Genomic DNA, 21560 nt, shown 5'->3' with positions numbered 1-21560 from the left:
CCACTTCATTCATTTGACAGCTGGAGATACTAGTTACTTTGGATATTCTGATTTCACATACAAAAACACTCGTTTAGAAAATGTAACCCATTGTTATAAGGCACCTAGTCAGATACACTCACCTTTGTACTGGTTAACAAAAACAACACACTGAAAGCATTATGAGGCATCAAGTCCTCCAGAAACAATTGGTATTACATACAGCCTGTTCATGTATTGTGCATGTGTACAGGCATTATTGTGTCCAACCTTTTGTTGGATTAGACATGCTGGGAAAGAAAAACACAAAACACTTAACTTGTGTTATTGAAAGTTTTATTAAAAGAGAATAAAGCTTTAGGATACTGGAGATTGTACTTAAGAAAATCAGAAATCATCCTCTGCAGCAAAAGACTGACCTAAGAAAAAGATACAAACCGCATTAAGGTCACATTCCCTTGTCGTATCCCAGTCCTCCCTCTTCCCTCCCTCCTCCACGGTAATGGTCGCCCACTATTTACCACTCTCCTTAAGCGTGTGGATCCATCCTGCACCTCCCAGCCCTCCTCCTGGTTTTGAGCGGAGCTTTGCTCTTCTTTTATAATTTTGAAAAACAAAAATCTGAAAAATATCACTCCTCACAGTGCCGTCAGTAACTGTGTCTCTGAGATCCCACACAAAATGGAAAAAAAAATTAATTTGGATTATTTGAAAGCCAATTTAGTTTTGTATATTTCAGAATTTCCGGTTTGATGGGGTTATGTGGACAGGGCCGGGGGTCAGGATCCTCTCCCGGGAAAATGCTCCCATGCTCCTGATCCATGTATCCATCCTGAAGCCTAATCCTAATCCTGATCTGATCCTGAATCCTGATCCGGCTCCGAAATGGGGGGACAATGAGCCCAGTCCAAACCTTCAGAATACCAGCAGAACCAAAGAGAAGGAGGCAAGTTAGAATCACACCTTCAGAAAATACTAAAATAAAAATGTCAAATGCATCTACCAGGGAGTTTACTTTGAGACAAACAGGGAACACCATCTATAATCAGTGCCCAAAAACTAAAATTTACTTTGAAGACTAAAAGACAAGCAAAAGCAAAAAAAACACAAGCTTTGGGTCTCCAAATACAAAGTGGTATACAGAACCTGTTACAACTGAAAACATTCAACAGCGGCACTCTATTGTCAAGTGTACAGTATGTAAAAAAAACTGAACAGCCTTATAATGCAGATTTCACAGTTGACAAGGCACAGCCATCATACCATTGGTGCCATATTTGACTCCTCCTCCTGTTTATCTTAATATGAACTGTTTCCTCTGTTCCCATCCTATCCTGTTCCTCTGAACTCTACAGAGAGACACACAAGAGGGTCAAAGAACAGTAGTATATGCTTAAAAGAAGTAAAAACGTTCCAAACGAAACAAAGCGGAGAACAAGTAGGAGAAGAGTATAGAGGGGTGAGAGATGGTTAGCAGAAAACTGATTTTGATGAGAAGGGGAAAAGGAAGAACGACAGAGTGAAACGGGGCCTTGTAAAAAATAAAAAATAAAATAAAACTGCAACAAAAAGTGGGGGAATAGGGAACACACAAGTAGACATGAGACATGAGATGATCCGTGGGGAGTATACAGGATTTGTTGAGTGATGTGAAGATTTCCTCTCTGCTTTAGTTAAGGTGGATCTAGGTGCGGGAGCGGGAACGGGAGCGGGAGCGGGAGCGGCGAGGAGAGTAACGCGGAGACCCTCTGCTGCGGCGTGACCCGCTCTTGCTTCGACTTCGGCTACGAGAGCGAGAACGACCATAGCTGGGGCTGCGAGGACCGTCCACCTTCACACGAATGTAGGCCGTCTCTCCCTGCGCACACACGCAAACACAAAGACACAGCTAAGCATACGTAACCATGCACAAGTTAATAAAGAAGACTTGGGTAGACCGAGGAAACAAATACCTACAGTCACAATAAATGTTTTGGGGATCATATCAGCGCTCAATACTGCATTTGTACATATAGTGTGCTTATTAGATGCAGTTTCAAAATTAACACGTTAACCTTTGAATTTGTAATGGCCATGCATACATGCAAAGACGATCATCAACTCCATTAATAGTTAAATTGGACATAATCTTAAGACTTCCTCTGGGATAGCTGCTTAACTTACAAAACATCTATTTTGTGGTTCATTAGTTAAGCCTTCACTTGGACCAAAATATATCAATGCATGTTTGGTAAAAATAAAAATAAATTAAAAAAAACAATAAATCATTGAAGCTTATTTTTACCAATGTTACCATCATTGTCAACATCACTCAGGCATAGCTAGAATTACAATGCAATGTAACATTACATAATCATTCAAACTTAACATTGGCCTTAGTCCCTTCCACAGCCGTTCCTTATTACGTTTGCTTGAGGCTGAACCCCTTTACGTACCTCATGAGAGCGAAACTTGGTGTTATCCAATTGACGGACAGCGTAGGTCATGTCTTCTTTGCGTACAAACTCCACCACCCCGGTGCCATCACGGTACACATCAGCATAACATACATCCCCTGCTTCTCGCATGTGATCCTTCAGGTCCTGCCAGCTTCCACTGGAAGGAAGACCTGAGAGGAAAAGGTGATGTAAGACTCATGTTAATCTATACACTAATGTAAATAAATAGATAAGCATAACCTGCAGAGGGAGGAACACATCACCCACCTGACACAACAACCCTGTACTCTGAACGTCGGGAAGGCGGGCCATGCCTTCCCCTTTGGGGTCCCATTGGTCCTCCTCCTCCTCCTCCCCACCACCACCACCACCTCCTCCTCCTCCTCCCCGTCCACTTCTAGGAAACTCAACGCGCAGGCGGTAGCCATCGTAGTCATAACCATCGCGGCCGTAGACAGCATCCTCAGAATCCCTGCGACATCCGAAAGTTACAAATCATCAATACTAGTTTTACAGTACTAATACCTCACTAGTTAATGACCCCAGATATGAGTTAATCTGATTGGTTTGTTTTGGTCGAGTATGTTGGTTGTGTACATTATCTTACAACTACTGGCCTATACTGATGGAACCTGGAGGAAAAATGCATCTTGCTAAATTAGTGTATGTCCATAGAAATAAAATGGATAGAAGGGTTATTGAACTGTTTGCCGTGGTCATTCGATGAGGATCGAACAACAAAATGGCGATTGTTCTTAGTGGTCATGGTGACAACACGTGTTAGTGGGGCCGTAAACTGAGTCGCAACTCGCTGGGAGCTTAATACATCCACGGCTGGAAGGAGAGCGGCCCGACAATTGATGTATTATGGGTACACACAGCTCAAGGGAGACGTTATCCGAAGCTGCGGGGAGAGGAGACACAGTTAGACCCAGCGGAACGTTGGACCCAGCCCGCGACTCATTCTCTGGAACCAATGAAACAATAAATCTACCTTAACAAGGGAAATCTGTGGTGGGAAACATGAAACGTGACTCTTTAATTAGAAGCATAGCAGCATTAATTAGGTCTATCTATACATAAGAAATAAGGTACTGTAATGTCATGCGTCTTGTTTGTCTGACCACAAAGATGTTCAATTTACCATGTCGGACAAGAAAAGGCAACATGTTCACATTTGAGAAGCTGGAACCAGAGATGTTGAAAATGTTCTTGAATGATTAATAAATAAATTTTCTGTCGATCAACTAATCGCTGCAGCTTTAAATGCTACACCGCCTGTGTAGTAGGCATTTTATTATTGGCCTTGTTGGGCAAAAATTCCATAATCTTTCAGCATATATTGTAATGTGGTTTTAGTAAAAACTAGACTTCTGCATCTCCTCTTGGCTCCGTTCTCAGGCGTTCCTATTGGCTTTTCTGCGAATGCATTGCCCGTGAGACAAAGAGCTGCAGGAAGAGGTCTCACTCTACTTCAAATTCTCGAGTTTTTTTGCATTCCACCCACTGAATCTTTAACGTACCTCTTTTAAACTGTTTTAACATGTAAACCCTCAATGAAGGTAGCATTGACTGCACATATACCTAATACATTGGCAACTGAGTGTATGTGCCTGTTTGAGTGTATGCCAGCTATATCTTTCGAAAGCGCGTGTGCGTGTAAGCCATCTAACGGTATAGCGTTGAGATGTGGCGGGAGAATGCAACTCACCTCGGGTCCTCGAACTGCACGAAGGCAAACGGTGGTCCTCCTCTTCGGTTTTTCAGATCAATATCACGAATGGCTCCATATTTGTAAAATAAGTCTTCGACGTCCTTTGAGCGGATGTCGGGAGGGAGATTCCCCACATATATCCGACAGTCGTTGCTCCCTGCTGGTCCTCGAACGATACCTCCGCCAGACATGTTAGCACAAAACTAGCTAACAATAACAGTTAACGTTAGCTAAGGAAGTTAGCAAGCTGGCTAAACAGGTCCCCTCCGGCCGAACACACGATAAAATTACGCTTAGGTAGTTCACTTAATACAATATACTACCGGCGAATTACTCGTCAACAATTTAACTGACGTTACAGCAGAAATCCTTCGAGGTAAATGACTAAACAATCAAATTACACGAGCTAAAAGTTGCAAGTCGCGACTGACGCCTTCCTCCAACAAAGCACTCTTCTTCAGTGGTGTGGTGGCTCACAACTAGCTTTAAATGTGCGCACACCGCCACCTACCGCACTGGAGTTAGTCATCCTACAAAATATATGTATAACACAATGTCACCTCAAGGTCCATTCAGCAGCTGTTGTGGAGCTTTCGATCAAGTGATCATCAGCGGACAAAAATGGAAATTTGGTCCTCTACAATTCCAAAACAACTGGGGAAATTCCATCTGCTAATGAAAATTATGTACTATGACCAAAAACAGTTACCAAATAAAGCTTAAGGTGAGATTGTTTTGTCAACAGTATGTATAATTTTTGTCCCTTTCCCCATTAACACAAAAAGTTGTGAATATATCCAAAAGACATTGAGGATAAAATAGGATCAGTCAGTGACCCAGGTGTAGTATCAACACAAATGCATTGTGACCACTTTAAAGGACAACACAGTCAGTGCTCTGGTTTGTCTAGCAAGACAAACAATCTCAAGACCACTGAATTACAAACAACTCAGTGAGATGCAATTGAAAGCTCCTGAAAAAAATATTTAGGTAGACCTTGTGTTTGTTTAATTTTAATGGACAAAATTGGTGTAAATTGCTTTAGGAGTGCTTGCCAAATGTAATAATATAAAATCAGGTATTCTTATATTTCTTGCTAACCCAAGAGCGACCACGAGTTAAGTCTTTATTTGTTAATAACTTAGAATAGAAAGTGGAATTCAAATATAAAAACTTATTCACATTTACAACAATTCAAGCTTTCCAGTATACAGTGTCACACAGCCCGGCAGCCATTCATTAACATTTTAAGATAAACAATTCCTTACATGAAACAATAAAAATCATATGTGACTATTTTGTAAATTCCACACTCCATGCTGCAAATGAGTTTCTTCATGCGTACCTTTGCACCTAAATGTCAAGGCCACTGACAAAACAGTTTTTTTTTGTTTAGATCTTCTCCAAGTGTTTCTCAGTCCTTCTTGGCTTGCTTCTCTCTGCGTTTCTGTCTAACCTCAGACACTATCTTGAGCAGTGACAGCAGAATAGGTACACACATGGGAAGGAAGAGTGGTATGTAGATAGCAAACTTCTGGTCATCAGGAAAGTAGAGAAGGTGGAGAAGTGAAGGGTCAAAGAATGCCCTCTCCGATGCCATTATGGCCTCTTTACTGTACTGCAGAGCAAAGCCGAGGTTCCCAGCCTCCAATTCAGCCACAGCCAGCTGCAGAGATATGACAGCACTGGACACCTTAGGGACAGCAACAACAATCACAGGTTAGATACAACTGATGAAATTATATGAAAGGGAATAGTACAATTACAACTTATTTTAGAGTCTAAATACCCAGGGGGAGTAAACTTTTTGGTTCTCTCATCAAACAGTAGCAAGTTTCATATCCTTGATGTCCTTTGCAATTAATATGGAAGCTGCCATAGTAGTTTTAGTAGCAGTTAAATTAATGTTTTTCACATTGACCAAAGAAATATGTTTGGGGTTGTAGTTATAAAAGTACCTAAAATACTTTAATAACAATATGCAGAGTCCCAGTCTAGTGTTCCCTAGAGGATGCAGTGTTCATTTCAGCCAAGCCAAGACAAGACAAGGCTGTTCTAGGAGCCCAATCAGTAATGGAGCTAAAAATGAATGTTTCATTCCAAAAAATTAAGTTATTTCTATGAATCAACTTACGGGTACAGCCACATCTATCTCATCCATGCTTATCACCTTTTTTGTTGATTTGTCAATGACATGCCTATTCTTACTTACCACCTACTAAGCTCTGACTGGTCAATAGTTTCTCTAATTGGGAGAAACAGCTGTCAATGAGCACAACACCAGACCTGTTTGAATCACTTCACAAATCTGAGATGTGGAGAGTGATTCAGAGGTCTGGAACCAGGCTAGTCAAATACCATTTTAGTGTTCAAATGCCCTAGAACAGAGCCCTATATGGCCAGATATGTACACCCACCCAAATAGGCAACATAGAAACCTACTGATTAATGCAGGTGTATGCATATTACCTGTTCAGCAATGTTGTCATTGATAACAATGTTGCCTATCTGGTCCAGCAGCTGTGCCAGTGAGGTGATGGTGGTGGTTGCTGTTGCAACATTTTCCACACTCCGACTCCACATGAGACGGTCCAGCTCCCAATCAGCTAGTCCTGTACTGCCGCACGGCGCCATCAGGAAGCCAGGGGGAGCGGTAGACGACTGCACACCCAGCAACAGTCTGACAGGTACAGGAAAGTGGTACAGGAAAGTTACCTTGTGTCTACAGGAAAAGCAACCCCTGTTGTTTTGAAGGTGTCCACTTACCGAAGCTGTGCAAGGAAGACTCCCATGACTTTGGCCATGTTGATGTTGATGTCAACAGGCAACACAGCCTCTGGTCTATAGAAACCATTAACATTATAGACCTATAAAAACATGGATAAGATTTTTTGTTGATCAGTACCCAAAACAAGAAATAAAGAGTGCAAAAATACTGCACAGCTAACAAATTATTTATATTTGACATATTCAATCATACCAAGTTATAACTATTAATAGTATTTAAATTACTGTCACCCAGTGTTGCCCTTAAATTACCTTACCATAATTCCCCCCCAACGTGGAGAGTGAAACGCATTAGAAGGCACTTCCTGTTTCTTGTTGTCATGAATGTAAAGAGGGGAATGGTGGGCATCCGGGACGTACAGAAGAAAATTCAACACCGGGTTGGAAGATGCAGCATTTGAGCCTAAAAATCAAATGCAAAAAAACCTAGCTATAAATACACCAGAACAAGCTACATCACATTTATTTTTTTGGCAAAAACTTGAAAAACATTCAGTGGGTTTTCTTTTACCCAGTCTAGCCTCCACAGGGTTAATGACATGTGCAAGGCTATCAGAGTTCAGTGTGTAGGCGCTGCTGCTGCTGTCAAAGCGTGGGTTGACACCGAGCACGGCGTAGTATAAGGTCTATAAGGAGAATATATTTATTAACATGCAGTAGCTGAGCATCTTGTCTTTGTGCACATTCACACACTTGCACGCAAAGTACCTGAGAGTCAAGGCTGAAGTTGGCCACAGGGGCTAGTTTTGTAAGCAAAGGTTGGATGTAGGTCTGTACGGCACCCTCTATGTCCCAGTTTAGCCGGTGTGACTTGGGGTCTGGGTTTAACAGACTGAATGTTATCTCATAACCTAAAGAGAAGTTTAGAATACGCATAAAACAAAAGGAAAGTGTTACATAGATGAAGAATTTACTGACTGGAAATAGAAACTAAGTTGGTCCACTTTATGGCTGTGCTGAAACAAAGACCAACCTGGGCTGGATTTAAAGGCTCTCATACTGTCAGCGATGCTCTCTTTGTTGCCAGGGCTGAGACGAACTCTGTCACTGAGGGCGGCGGTGATGTCGGTGTGGCTAAAAGACATCACCTGCAGCACCTGCTTGATCCGAGGCTCCAGATGAGCCAGCAATTGCTCTAGTGTCCTGCCCACTCTCATCTGGGCACCAATACGCAGCAGGGCTGTCCTTCGCTGACCGATATATACGTCCACGTCCTAAGAAGCGTCAAGGTACACATTAGTACAGTACTGGGTATTGTAATAGCTTCTACTTGTGCAGACTGACAAAAAGGACACATCATTTTGTTTAAAAGCTGTGCACAAGGTACTGTATTTAGACATTTAAGAGTTAGACTCTAAGCAGTAATGACAGAATATATTGGATGGATTATAGTGAAAATGCTACTTGACTCCACAGAGATCCATTAGCTCATAAAAGCTAATTTCACTATTAAATCAAAGCATTAAACTACACACAGTCTTTAATGAACTCTTTTAACATATAACCACATACACACTTATAAAAAAACAAGGAAATAATGACTAGAAAAAGGTTAACAGTAGCCAAAAAATACTCTTTAAAACTAAATACAGGGGGGGGGGAAAGAAAATCAAAAAGTTGAGTTTTAACCTCAGGCAACAGTGAAGATGACTCTGGGATCACATACACAACTAAAGAGCCACACGGACTCTCACTTAGCGTGTGCAGAGAAAGATCTGCCTCTAAAGGAGAAGAGATAGAGAGACATTACAACCTGTGGTCCCACTGAGATAATAAATGTTAGCATCTGAAGATCTTAAAGTTGGATTTCACAGGCAGACAGCGTCTCACCTGCAGCAGTGGGCTGGTCCAGCGCGTCCTCCTCCATGATTGTAGCTGTGCGGTACCTTATCTCATACCTGTACCTCAAAGCTGTGTTCTCTGGAAACAAGAATTTTAGACAAGAATTAACTTGCTTCATATTTTGTAACCATAGTACAGACAGCCTTAAATATTAAATCACCATCTACGGTGTGTTCCTCATCCTGTGTCTGTGTCAGTGGGACCTTCTTCTGCTGTTCTGGCGTCACCGTTCCACGTGCAAACACCACCTCCACATCAGCACTCAACTGTAGCTACACAAAGAAAGACATAAGGAGGGGAAAATTATTAAAAGAAATGTGTATGAGACATATAGAATGTACAGATAAAATGGGCCACAAGATGGAGGTCATGTATTTAATAGCATAAAGCACAAACAAACCTGCATATTAGCCAACTCATTTATCTGACTGACAGGCAACCAGGCGCGGTATGTTTCAGTTGTTCGCCACCACAGAGGGACTCCCACCATGATGACCACTGCTGCTATGGACAGAGCAGCAAGTTGACCACGTCTGCGCTCTGAGAGAGAAAACAAAGACAGTCAGACAGATAAGCCTCAAGGCATTACTGTGTGTGTATAGATAGATAGATAGATAGATAGATAGATAGATAGATAGATAGATAGATGTGTGTGTGTGTGTGTGTATATATATATATATATATATATATATATACACATATCTCTGTCAACTGCCTGAGAGTTTGCCATGCCGTTTATACCGTGGTTGCTGTCCCTGTATTACCACGGTTGTGTTAGGGCCACTGTGAGCACCAAATCAATACACAGGACTGTTTTATTATTTGCATCAATGTGACGAATACCTTGATTTGTCACTAGATACACATATTGATATCTTAAAGTACAATCAACGTTACATTTATATCCATGGCAGAGGATTGACCATTGATTCAATTACATATAACGTTATATGTTTCATAAGAGACTAAGCTAGCTAGCTAGATGTTACATGGCAGACCTAACGTTAATCAAGACTTCCTTAAACTAATTAGCTAGATGCAAAGATTTAGCTAGCTAGCTAACGAATTCCAATGTTGTAGCTAGTTAATTGTGAAATAAAACACACAAACTGATAGATGAGAGAGGGCATCATTGCTGCAACTGCTGGTGCGGCTAACTAGCTATTAGCTTCAGCGGGTCTGGAGAAAACAGCCTCGTGCTAGGGTCGCTACAAATGTTGTACGTGTGAAATGCGCTCTAACAAACTGCTGTAAACTGCTGCCTTTATGTAGTAAGGAAATAATTCATACAATATTCAGTTATGAAGCTAGCGTTACTCACCCACTTCCGTGATAGCCATTTCTGTCAATGAACCGAATGGGTGCGCTTGATATGAGGACCGTTTTAACCGTTGTTAAAAACAAAACGGGCGATTTACTTGGCTGTAAAAAACAACAAGTCGTGGTCCAGATACATAGCTACAATTTTATTTAATGTAACCAAATATTTTACTATAAAACTCTATGTCTGTCTGTCCCAAACTCCGAGAAGGCACGTTTGTTTGAGACGTAGCTAGTAAGGAGCAGTAACCGTCGGCCCACCCGGTGAAAATTTTAAACGCACAAAAACATTGCGTGAAATTGGCAAACAGTGTGGTGGTAGTGGTGGCTTGAATGTTGGCAACATTTTTTTTTTTCAATTAGCTAAAAAGTCCAAATAAACACTTGTATTTCTGCATGAATACAAGGCACCCGAAAAATAGAAACCTTATGTCACCTTACTTATGTTAATTATTTAGTAGCAGCGCTTGTCCCTATCTCATTACCACCACTGAGGTGCCCTTGAGCAAGGCCCTTAACCCTAACCGCTCCAGTGGAGCTGGCCAGCTGATCGGACTGTGGTTGTACTGGGCAGCTTCCAGGTATGAATGTGTAACTGTGTGAATGTGACAGGTCGTTGCAAATGAGAATTTGTTCTCAATCGACTTACCTGGATAAATAAAGGTTAAATAAAAAAATAGTGTTGTTAAGAATATACATTTTGAGGCGTACTGATTGGTCTGCATTATACTGAGCAGCGTTTTCATTATTTTGTCCACTCTGTGTACAAGTAAAGGAGCAAAAATATTAGAAGCATTCAACATTCCAATGCAATCCAATACATAGCAGCAAAATGTAATTACACATTTCGTGATATTTATTACAGGTCTGTTTATTATTATTGTGTAGGCCTATGTAATGGTGAAAATGTATAAATATAGAGATTGACAGATAAATAATAGAAAATATAGGACTAATGCTACGGTTCACAAACCTTATTAATCTTAGAAAAGTGAACAGTATCTAAAAGCATTTAATCAGTTTTGATTCATTAAATGTTATGCATTCATGGAGAGCAAGGCTGTAATTTTCAGCGACACCCTGTGCACTGATGAAAGCAAGACGTGCACATTCACACTGGAAGCTGCCCAGTACAACCACACATGTTGACACCTATTTTATACAGACACTGAGCAGCTTTACTGTAGAAGTCAGGAGGTAGGGGCATTGCTCAAGGGCTCATGGGTGGCATTAAGGGGCAGGCACTGCTCTTTCACTTTGCCTATCCAAATTCATTAAGCTGATCTCAGGATCATACTTGTTACTTTTTGGCCTTACCTTTAAGCCACTATTGCAAGATTTAGAAGGATTAAGTCTCCTTTATGGGTTGAAAAAGAAAATGATCGTACTTCTTAAACTTAATGGACTATTTAAAAACCCTCTTGGATCAGTTGGAAAATGCATTGACAGAAACAGGGCTGTTTTTCTGACTTGACTTTTTAGAGATACGTGGTTCTCACAGGAAAGAGATGCTACAAACATGATTATCTTATAAAATAGGATGCTTTGCTGTAGATTAAACTACCTACCACTATATAAAGTAGTTGAGCACAAACTTAAACATCTACAGCAGTAAAATGCAACATACACATTAATCCAGGAGTAATATGAATTCAGGGAACGTTTCCGCAAAATATTTTTACTTTTGATACTTAATGTAAATTGCTGATAATAGTTACATACATTGTTTTGAATGCAGGACCTACACTTTTCACAATGTGGTATTGCTACTTTAACTTTAGTAAAGATTCTAAGCGATCTGAATACTACTTCCACCCATAGGTGTAATTTACCAATAATCTAAACTGGCCAATGCAAAAAAAACTATTAGAATTTCCTTTACATAAATAAAGACATTTTCACCATAACTTAATGCAAAAAATGCACACATTGTTGCAATTCACCAGAATCCAGGAAATGAAGATTCAACTCCTCCAGTGTTGAACCCAAAGTTAAGCCCTTGCGCTTGTAAGAATTTATTCTAAAATGTGACCGATGACCGGTCTGGCCCTAAAAAAGCCAGACTTAATCTGACTCCAATTCTATGGTCACTGAATAGTGTTTGTTTACTGGTAGATCAGAGAAAATAGACTCAGGATTCAAAATAAGACTCAAGATTCCTCCAGTTAAAGTTAATAACAAGCTTTAGTGAATGATATTGCAAAATACAATAAACTTGTGCACAAGGATAAGATTACTTCAAGACAAAATAGCCTATCGCTACAACCACTTTCTCTGCTTCCTTCATGGTGCTGTTATGGTGCTCCTTAACAATATGTAACACACTGCATGAAAACATGATCTTGACTTCTCCCAGTCTCAGCTCAAAAGAGACAAGTGGCTATTGATGGATTTGAACATCTGTATGTTTTTAATCTCCTGCAAACTTAAGGAGTTTTCATGAGAGCCAGGTCATTTTCATACTCTGTGTCACAAATCACACGCTTGCAAAACACTGACCATTGTTGTCTCACCCTGTTCATCTGGGAAAGGAATCCTCCTTTTGGTTCAAGTTATTAATTAATTAGCTTTTTCGAGCAACTGCTACATCTTCAATTTTAATAATGTCTTATCCTTTCCCAAGACCAGATGACTTCCTCAAGGCCCATAAGAACAGGGAGAGAGAATGTCATGAAATCTGAGGTCTTACATTATATTCTTAACAAAATAATCCTACACGCTCCACCACTGTATTTAAATAACTAGAAGTAAATTGGCTGGATGAACACGGTGTGGGGAGAGATCTAGGCTTACAACACTATATAAAGTGATACAAGAAGGCTATTCCAACCTCTTACGACAAGGTGTCAGGAATGCAGAATCAAATTACATCCAAAGAAAAATTATTGGGATAGACACTATAAGAATAGCAGCAATATAATAATGTCACACAATGAGATCTCATGTAGTTTTTAACGTTTATTTTTAGTTTATCTCCACTATTTGACACACCAAGTGCTTTAAGAACAATATTAACATCACAAACATCACAGTATCCCAACAGCAGTGAGTGTTTCCCCACTGCTAACCCCACATATTGGTCCACAATATGTCAATAGAAACCATCTCCTCTTCCTGTGGGGCGGGCTGGAGGAATCAGGAAGGTGGGGGGGTGTGGGGGGGAGTGGGAACACACAAGCATCACATAATATCGACACCTTCACACAACTAAATACATTAATTACTGTATGTAATTGCAACATAATGTTATACTGACAATAGACACACAAGAGGTTTCTCTGATTAGTGGCGATTAGAAGCGTGTAGTTAACAAAAAGGTTAGGATGAATCCTGGTGAGAGTCTACTGACCTCTGCTGGAGCTAAGGCTTTCTGAAAGTACAACAGGCTCCCCGCACTTTTGGACAGTCGCAAGTCAACGTCCTTACATTTGTCTTGTCCCCTGTCCCTTAAAGTATGTACTGATGCCAATAATAATTGGTTGGTCCCACTGTCATGGAGGATGTTAGTATAGCGCTTTGAGGATGAGCCAATACTGCGTTTTGACCGAAGCAAACAGACACAAACACACACCTCCCTGCTTGGGAGTGGCTCAAGGTTTATCATGTGCGAGAGAAAGGGAGACAGCACCGGGTGTGAAGAGGGCAGCAGTTGAGAAGAGGCATGAGTTAAATACTGTCTTTCTATCTTGATCTATTGTTAACATTTTGCAGCCTCTTAACTGCAGATCTCTGACACGGCATAACATAGTTTTCCACTTCAGTCATAAATTGTCTCAAAGCAGTTTTGATTTGTTTGGTTAAATAAAACCCATTGTGTTTTTTTTAAATACACATATCTAATCATGTAATTTTAATAACTCTGACAACTCTAAGGTACAGTAGACAGCGCAGGCCTGTGATTGATGGAGGAGTGAGGAGGAATAGCAGAGCAGATATAAGACTATAACTAGGCCACAGTTGAATGTGGTAGATGTTTAGTAGGCGTGATTAGCTACGTAGAGGGATTGTCCTGCGGCGGCACCACTTCCAGAAGACTCGTACTTGCCGAGCGCAGCCAGACTGTTTGCCTAAAGAAGAAGAAGAAAAATTAATTTATTAACAATTGACAATGATGCATAAAGTAACTTTGTTTCATTTTACTCTGCGAAGGATGGGTCTGATGTCTGTTCTGACCTGAGCACGTTTCAAGAACTCCTCAGCAGCAGCCTTCTCGTTGCTCAGCTCTCCTCTCCATGCGCTCAGAGCAGAGGCCTGCAGGGCGCGGCCATAGGAGAAAGTCAGGGCCCAGGGCTTGGCGAGTGGACAGTTGTTAATGGCGTTGAGGTTCACGCTGGCTTCTTCTTCGGACTGGCCACCTGACAAGAATGTCACTCCTGAGAAAAACAAACAAACAATAGAAACAAGCAAATACACAAGTTATTTATCATCATATCATCTTTAACATTTAACCCTCAAATCTCTATGAATGGTAATTATCTGGCTTTCTTAATATTTGAGGGTGGGACAAACAAAGAATTAATCTGGCAATATATAACAATACATACTCTTGCAATACATTATGTTGTAACATTTTATTTTAAGGGTCCGTAAATCCCTAATAATGTCCTAATAATTTCTTATGTCATTTTTATTACTAAAATAAATTTTAAAGTTAGTGCAACTAACTAAATACTAGCTAAAATTACAGTCTGAGAATTTTGTCTCCATTTTGCCTAAAATCTGTATTCAATTATTTCCAGGAAACTATACTGAATATATTAATAATAATGGACCTTCAAAATTAAGTATTTATAAAATACATTAATGATACTATAGCAGCAAGTGTATTTTTAGAATTATATATTAGTAATGTAGTTGTTTTCAGTTAATATTTTCCCTGTGTCAAAATATATTTACACAGATTTGACTTAGTGTGAGATATACATGCACACGTCCCTTACATATCGTACAGATCCCAGCCAATTCACTTTTCTTTCTTATATCTATCTGCGTTCTGACCTGTGACAGCTGGAGGCACGGTGCGGCGCAGGGCGGTGACGGTAGCCATTGCGATTTCCTCGTTGCTGTACTTGGTGGGGCAGGAGTGTCCTGCTGTGACCATGTTGGGTTTCAGCAGTGTCCCTTCCAGGTACACGTGGTGGTCTGACAGAGCCTTGTACACTGCAGCTAGGACCTAGCAGCAGGAGAGAGACACATGTATGTCAAAGTACAGTGAGGGCATTGTAGTGAAATAAAAACTTTAAAAGGACGTATACAGTGGTTTGTGTTATATATAGTCCTCAGTAAATTCACCTTCTCAGTGACGTACTGGCAACGCTTCAGGTCATGGTCTCCATCAGGAAGGATCTCAGGTTCCACAATGGGAACAATACCATTCTAGGAGACATTACAAAGTATAAGTTCAAGGCAAATTCACACATTCTAACAGATACACTAGGAGTTTATCATAATGCCCAGTAGTGTACTCAACTCCCTAAGGAGGGAAAAATATCTTTTTTTTAACCTAACTAAATAAAATTTTCAGTAATCGCACACCAACCTGCTGGCAGATGCTGGCATATCGTGCCAGAACATTAGCATTCTCAAAGATAGCCAGCTCAGACGGCGTGGTGTCGCTGATCTTCAGTACGCTGCGCCACTTGGCGAAGTCTGCACCGTCCTTCTTGTACTGCGCACAGCGCTCAGACAGCCCGTCCAGACCTACACTCCAACACATACACAGATACATCCATCAGAAACACAGCAGGGGTTTTGTAATGTTTGGAAAGGCTTTGAGAGTGTGTTTTCCTAATGCCACCTACCCTGAGTGGTGGTCTCTCCATTTGTTCCTGCGAGGGGCACAACACCTTTGTCCACCTAGAAAGAAGGAAGCAGAAATTGTTTAAAATAATGTTGTATGCATGTGATATTACACTAAAATGTAAATTCATATTCTTCAGTGCACCAATTTTTGCTTGTATAAAGTGACATACTTGGTTTTCTTCATCATGTAGAGCATCCGATACAAAAATCGCATGGAATTTCACTCTTTAACTGAACACAACTTTCCTGATCTGCCGTTACTGGTGGGTGGGTCTGTGTGTGTCTAAATATGCTGAAAACAAGTCTGTGTTTTCATATACAGTGTGGGAGCCTTTCTAGTTTTACCAGCCAAACAAATGACTAGATTTCTGCCTGCTGAACTGAAATATTTGACTGCTGTATAATATCGACACCGTGGCTGTGGGGACACAGAGGCAAAGCAAACCACCACAAATTTAGGCTAAGCTTCCAAGCCTCAAGTTCTTATGTTTTAGGAGACTGAGATTAAACCCACTACTTTCTGGCTAAAGACGTCTAACTTTGGAGGGTTAAATATGACCTAAGTTATTTACTACAACATTGAGCTTTGTGTACCTTGATGCCAACAACAATGTCACGGTCTTTGATGAGCTTGGCGAAGGAAGTGCCATCGTCTGTGTTTTGGTACAGGGTTTCATGGAAGAAGATGACCCCTCCGATACAGCTGTCCATGCGCTCGTCGGCTGTGAAGAGCAGCTGGCGATAGCGACGCCTGTTCTCCTCTGTGTTCTCAACCCCGATGGGGTTCAAACGTTTCCCCATGCTGCCTGTAAACCACACGCACACGCACACACACACACACACACACACCACAAGTTTAGACAGACGTGATGAACAGTATTGATTTTGTGATTCTCATATCAATCTATTTTTTGCAAAAACACACACACACACACACACACACACACACACACAACACACAACACACAACACACAACACACAACACACAACACACACATACCGGTAGATTCATCAGCTGCAAGGATGCCTTTTCCTGGAGCTACTATCCTCTGAGCGATTTCCTGCAACTCTTTCTTCTGCTCAGTACTCAGTGCGGGATACTGGTGAGTCATGGTGGCTGAAAGAGAGAGAAAGCTATGAAGAGGTCACATTGATTCACGGTGTGTCGACCTTGACGACCGCCCAGCACTGGCCTAATTTTTTTGTCCCTGTATTGTCTTCAACATGGCTACCTCGCTGCTCTTCTCAGTCAGGGAAGGAGGATAGGTGAAGGTGACAGGTCCTATAAGATGGCATCTGAAAGTCACACAATCCATGGACACTGTGTGTATGTGATGAAACAAATAACTATAAACAAAAGATGTGCTTCCTGATAGAAAATACGAGCCAGATATAAAACAGACAGAAATTGACATGGGGTTGAATATGACCGTGTTAGCTCAAAGAAGAAAATACTCTTTGATATGTTGTCTGGCCATATTGGTGGCAGCAGCGCTGTCACGATGTGCACACGTCAAACCAGACTTTTTTTGTTCCCTATTCCCTTCTTCACTCTGTTGTAAATAAGCAGTTGCATAATCCCTCCCCACCCCACATGAAGCACAGAAGACAGAGAGGGAGCGATTATGTAACAGGGCTCCTATATATACTCTGCTGCCAGTCCTCATTATAGCTTTAGACTGGATGCGCGCGGCTCGTTTCCCTCTCCTCAGCAACACTCAGCCATCTCCTGTTTTCCCTTAATGTCATTAGGTCTCTCTTTGTGCATTACACATATACATGCCTTTTATTTCTTTGCCTTGATTAATATATGACTTGTTTTTATCACCATATCTAGTTTCCTTCAACACGATGACAACAAGATGAACAGGATTTGTAAATTCCCATTTTCCCACATCACAAAAAACACATCACTCCCACTAATGCAGGCTGTGCCAGAGAACAAGCTGTGACTTCTCTTTCTGGTCGATTGCACCGGCTGCCAAGCCACTCCCAGTGAATGAGGTCACTAGTTATAGCTTTGTTCGATACCTAAAGTACTCCGGCCTGTGCCATAATATTGGATCAGCTATACATGAAAATCGGTTTGATGGGTGGAAGCTACTCTTTTAGTGACAAATTAAAAATAAATACTACTAGTAGGAGGGTTTTGTGTAACTCAACAATACACTGACTACTGGATTCCCAACGGAGGCTGATTTGCTGTGGTAGGACACTGTCTAACATTCCCTATATCCTCGGTGTTAATCCTCAGCTTATAGCTATGAGATAACAACCTTTAGAGCGCACACACAGGCCTCTCACTGAAAACAGTGTGCAGTTACCACAACACAACTGTCAAGCACGGCTCATTGCTAAGAGTTAAATTATACATGAAGCTGAAATGAAAGAGGCCAGGCCAGCAGGGGACAATACATCCCTTGAGGGGTACAGTTAGGCCAGGAGTATAAAGTGCATGCAGATCTTTCCAGTAAATAAAAGAGGGTATTTATACTTGATAAAGGCCAACCCAAGGGCAAAGGCATGATGTGTGGGACTTCAGTATGTTTATGTATGCACAGCCCTGCTCCACTGTTAGCCAGACAAACTCGTGCTCAGCAAATACCTGCTATCTTTTGTTAAGCACCTGCGTGCTTCAACAATAGCGTGGTTGGGTTTCTGCTGAGGAAACATTGGTGATGTGAAATCTACATTTTATGCAATGTTTGGTCAAACACAATGTATCAATGTAAATTTCCGCTTGCCCACTTGCTCAAGGGCACTTCAGCAGCTCAAACACAGAAATGCTTGTTTGAAGAATCATCTTCTTAATCAGCAAAAATGCTCCCTGCTGCAAAAGTGTAACTCTGATTATGATTATGATTAGTAGCAAACTTCTGATGCCACTATCACACACTACCACTGGTAAAAAGGTTTATCTACCAGGCAGTGCCACACGGTGTGCAGGGGTTATCTTCTCATCATGGACATTACTGCATGATTTAAAATGACAGGCAGTATATTTTGGTCACTAAAAAAAGCTTTTTCCATTAAATGAGGCTGTCTTAATAGGATGAAATTCGTGAAATTAGATGAGATGGCGAGACAGCTGAGATTAATATTATTTAGCAGACTTAACTGTCTCTCCATCGTGTCCCTCTGTGATCTCGTTCCATCCTGTTGCACAGTGGTCAGCCACAACCACACCAACACCATTTCTGCACTGCGACATCAAGGTGCAACAGCCAACTCCCTATTGTGGCGTAATCCATAACCACTCAAAACTGTGATCCCTGCATGTTAAATAATACTACTACTCAATAAATGTCAAATGCAGTGCACAGCCATCATACTGCAAACCAGACAGTCATGCAGTACATCAATCAATCATTTTCTGTTAAACTGATGCTGCGTAGGCTCACTTACCAACCCAGGATGCAGCTAGAGACCACAAATACATACATATCAAACGAAATCCAAAATCTAAAGAAATCATGATTAAACCGGTATTTTTTTAACCATTGCTGCAAATATTAAACTTGCAGCTTGTATGCTATATTGCCATATTATGTATAAGGCTGTAGGCAGGGACTGGCACATTTAACATTTATGGATGGAGGTGAAGCGAGGATAAGAGCATTTGAAGAGAAAATAGGATGCATTTCTTGTTGCTAGGTGTTGTTGCCTTTTCTGTATCATTATCACCATCTGGCGGTTTCCCATCATTGTTTTTCTTCTCTACATTGCAAGCTGCATGAGCTTTAAGGAGGTGAAATGGCTCCTGCAGGGCAGCACTAGTCAAAAGTAAGAAGCCTGCTTGGAGTGCGCACTTTGCAGGCCTCTGCACTGATGCACGTTCCTGTGTTTGTTTCTATCCTCAGGCCTTGATCCAGGAGAGCTAGCAGGAGCACTGTTTGCCATGCAGCTCAACACAAGAATGTACTGACGTCAAGGCAAGGCTGCATGCATTGCAGTTCCGAAAAAGGTTGAAACTCATGAAAATGTGAAGATTAGACTAGATTTTTTTTTTAGATGAACTTTTTTTTTAATCTTCAATTTGCATGACAAATTGAACAGAGAAGGAAAACAGATGATCATGGTTAAAGGAACGATAGAGATTATTTTTTACATTTGATTACAATAAAATGTGTTGATGTAAAACTACTAATTAACATTCAACTAAATCATAACATGTCATGTACACTACGTTCTAGTATTATGCTTATGAAATGTACATCCATTCTGATTGTACAAATAGCCTACATTCCTGTATGAACCACCATGTTATTTCTATACTCTAGAGCTAAAACGATTAGTCAATTAATCAATTAGTATATCAACAGAAAATTATTGAGCAACTAACAACTATTATGTTAATCGATAAATCATTTAAATTCACTGCTTCCAGCCTGTCAAATGTGACTATTATATGGGTTACTTAGCCATATTTGATGGTAAACCTGTATTGGCATTTTTTCAAGAAAATAAATCAGAAAAACCTTTAGTTGCAGCTCTAATAATATTATCTTTTTTATGACTGCGACTAACTAATCTATAGGTCTGTAAATCGCTTGGTCTATAAAATGTAAAACAGTCCAAACCCCAAATATATTCAGTTTGAAACACAACACATATTCACGTTTGAATGAAAAGTGAACATAACTGAATCACAATATGTGATCTAGTGTAAGCTTAGCTATAGAGTTAATTGTGATTGTACGATAGTATTAATATTTGAAGCTAGATTAGCTTTTTAATTTTATTTTTTGTATAGGCCTATAGCCTATTTAGTATGGCCTACTCCTCCTCAGCCCGCCCCGCCTCCCATCACATCAGAGGTCTACGTGCTCAGGGGCAGCTACACACTGACAGGTACTGACACAGCTACAATACCGGGATAATGACCAAAATTTACACACATTAAACCTATCAAATAAAAGGATGTGTTGATTTAGCCGATGGCAGACGCAACAGGCTCTTCTCTGTCCAGTTTCATCCTTGAAGGTCATAATTGTGCGCCCTTCCTGTTGCGTATTTCGACCGTGGGTGGAAATAACCATACAGTCTATGGAAATAACAGCTTTAAATACAAATTCCTAAAAGAGGGGGAAACTTTGACGGCGTTCGAGCTACAGGTAACGTTACTAATCATTTAATGGCGATCTAGCTAGGAAGATAAAGTTAGCTTTAGGTTGTAGAGCAGCATCACATCCCCTTCCTCATTATTATTATTATTATTATTATTTATTTATTTATTATCAATGACACATGAAAATCGTCTGAAGCTGTCTTATTGATCAAATCAGGGTTCATTCTTACCGGCTGTTGGGTGTCTGGACGCAGAGAGAGAAGATGAGCCGAGTGCAGAGGATGCGATGTGATCTTCTGTTTCACTGCTGCAGCGCAACGTGACCCTTTACAAAACCTCGAGCTGGGGGTGGGGCTGTCATCAGGGCGTCATTTGATGCAACGACGCTGAATACCTTACGCGCATGCGCCGGATAGCATCATAGCTCAGTGAGATTGCAGCATGATTCTGCATCTTTGTAGAAAATTCATAGATGCCACCTACGTCACTACCAAATAGTAAAAATCTGGAAAAGGTGTGAAAAGTTTTTAGTCTAGAGCTTTTTTTTCAGTTTGAAGCTAATGGAGAGAAAAACAACAGCTAATTGATTATCATACATTGCCATGCCTC

The 21560-nt window shown here is 40.8% G+C and overlaps 3 protein-coding genes across 4 annotated transcripts; all 3 read right to left on the bottom strand.

The window, feature by feature from the left end:
• Nucleotides 1-298: 298 nt before the first annotated feature.
• srsf1b (serine and arginine rich splicing factor 1b) lies at nucleotides 299-4612 on the bottom strand. The gene is given in 5 exon segments (XM_039776953.1): nucleotides 299-1837; nucleotides 2415-2587; nucleotides 2685-2772; nucleotides 2775-2889; nucleotides 4129-4612. Coding segments are annotated over 5 exon segments (744 nt in total). The 5' UTR covers nucleotides 4323-4612; the 3' UTR covers nucleotides 299-1663.
• Nucleotides 4613-5128: 516 nt separating this feature from the next.
• Nucleotides 5129-10322, bottom strand: pigs (phosphatidylinositol glycan anchor biosynthesis, class S). Of its 2 annotated transcripts, none has more exons than XM_039776951.1 (12): nucleotides 10082-10322; nucleotides 9161-9300; nucleotides 8921-9032; nucleotides 8749-8838; nucleotides 8548-8639; nucleotides 7892-8132; nucleotides 7627-7769; nucleotides 7430-7544; nucleotides 7176-7321; nucleotides 6898-6998; nucleotides 6601-6811; nucleotides 5129-5824 (listed from the first exon to the last, which is right to left on the bottom strand). In XM_039776951.1, the coding sequence occupies exons 1-12, from the start codon at nucleotides 10098-10100 to the stop codon at nucleotides 5546-5548; spliced, it is 1689 nt and encodes a 562-aa protein (XP_039632885.1). In that variant the 5' UTR covers nucleotides 10101-10322; the 3' UTR covers nucleotides 5129-5545. The 2 variants fall into 2 exon arrangements, with proteins under 2 accessions (XP_039632885.1, XP_039632886.1); XM_039776952.1 differs by lacking the exon at nucleotides 10082-10322 and adding an exon at nucleotides 9867-10013.
• Nucleotides 10323-13025: 2703 nt separating this feature from the next.
• aldocb (aldolase C, fructose-bisphosphate, b) lies at nucleotides 13026-21333 on the bottom strand. Its single transcript, XM_039776860.1, has 9 exons — nucleotides 21182-21333; nucleotides 16884-17000; nucleotides 16477-16688; nucleotides 15882-15936; nucleotides 15620-15780; nucleotides 15373-15456; nucleotides 15079-15253; nucleotides 14254-14453; nucleotides 13026-14147 (listed from the first exon to the last, which is right to left on the bottom strand). The coding sequence occupies exons 2-9, from the start codon at nucleotides 16993-16995 to the stop codon at nucleotides 14055-14057; spliced, it is 1092 nt and encodes a 363-aa protein (XP_039632794.1). The 5' UTR covers nucleotides 16996-17000; nucleotides 21182-21333; the 3' UTR covers nucleotides 13026-14054.
• Nucleotides 21334-21560: the final 227 nt, after the last annotated feature.

Source organism: Perca fluviatilis, chromosome 16 (genome assembly GCF_010015445.1).
Source record: "Perca fluviatilis chromosome 16, GENO_Pfluv_1.0, whole genome shotgun sequence".
NCBI classification, from domain to species: domain Eukaryota; kingdom Metazoa; phylum Chordata; class Actinopteri; order Perciformes; family Percidae; genus Perca; species Perca fluviatilis.
The sequence above is the reverse complement of the archived record's forward strand: the minus strand, read 5'-3'. Positions and strand labels throughout refer to the sequence as shown.

Bases quoted from the DNA above. Each gene is read 5' to 3' on its own strand.
- pigs (XM_039776951.1), bottom strand. The intron at 8,839-8,920 runs GTGATTTAATAT...TCTTGTTTCCAG, and splicing joins TGAGGAACACACCGTAGATG to AGAACACAGCTTTGAGGTAC. The intron at 7,770-7,891 runs GTTGGTCTTTGT...ACTTCTCTTTAG, and splicing joins AGCCTTTAAATCCAGCCCAG to GTTATGAGATAACATTCAGT.
- aldocb (XM_039776860.1), bottom strand. From the start codon at position 16,995: ATGACTCACCAGTATCCCGCACTGAGTACTGAGCAGAAGAAAGAGTTG. The intron at 15,781-15,881 runs GTAGGTGGCATT...GTTGGAGTGTAG, and splicing joins TGGAGAGACCACCACTCAGG to GTCTGGACGGGCTGTCTGAG. The intron at 14,454-15,078 runs GTCAGAACGCAG...TGTTTTTCTCAG, and splicing joins CGTGCCTCCAGCTGTCACAG to GAGTGACATTCTTGTCAGGT.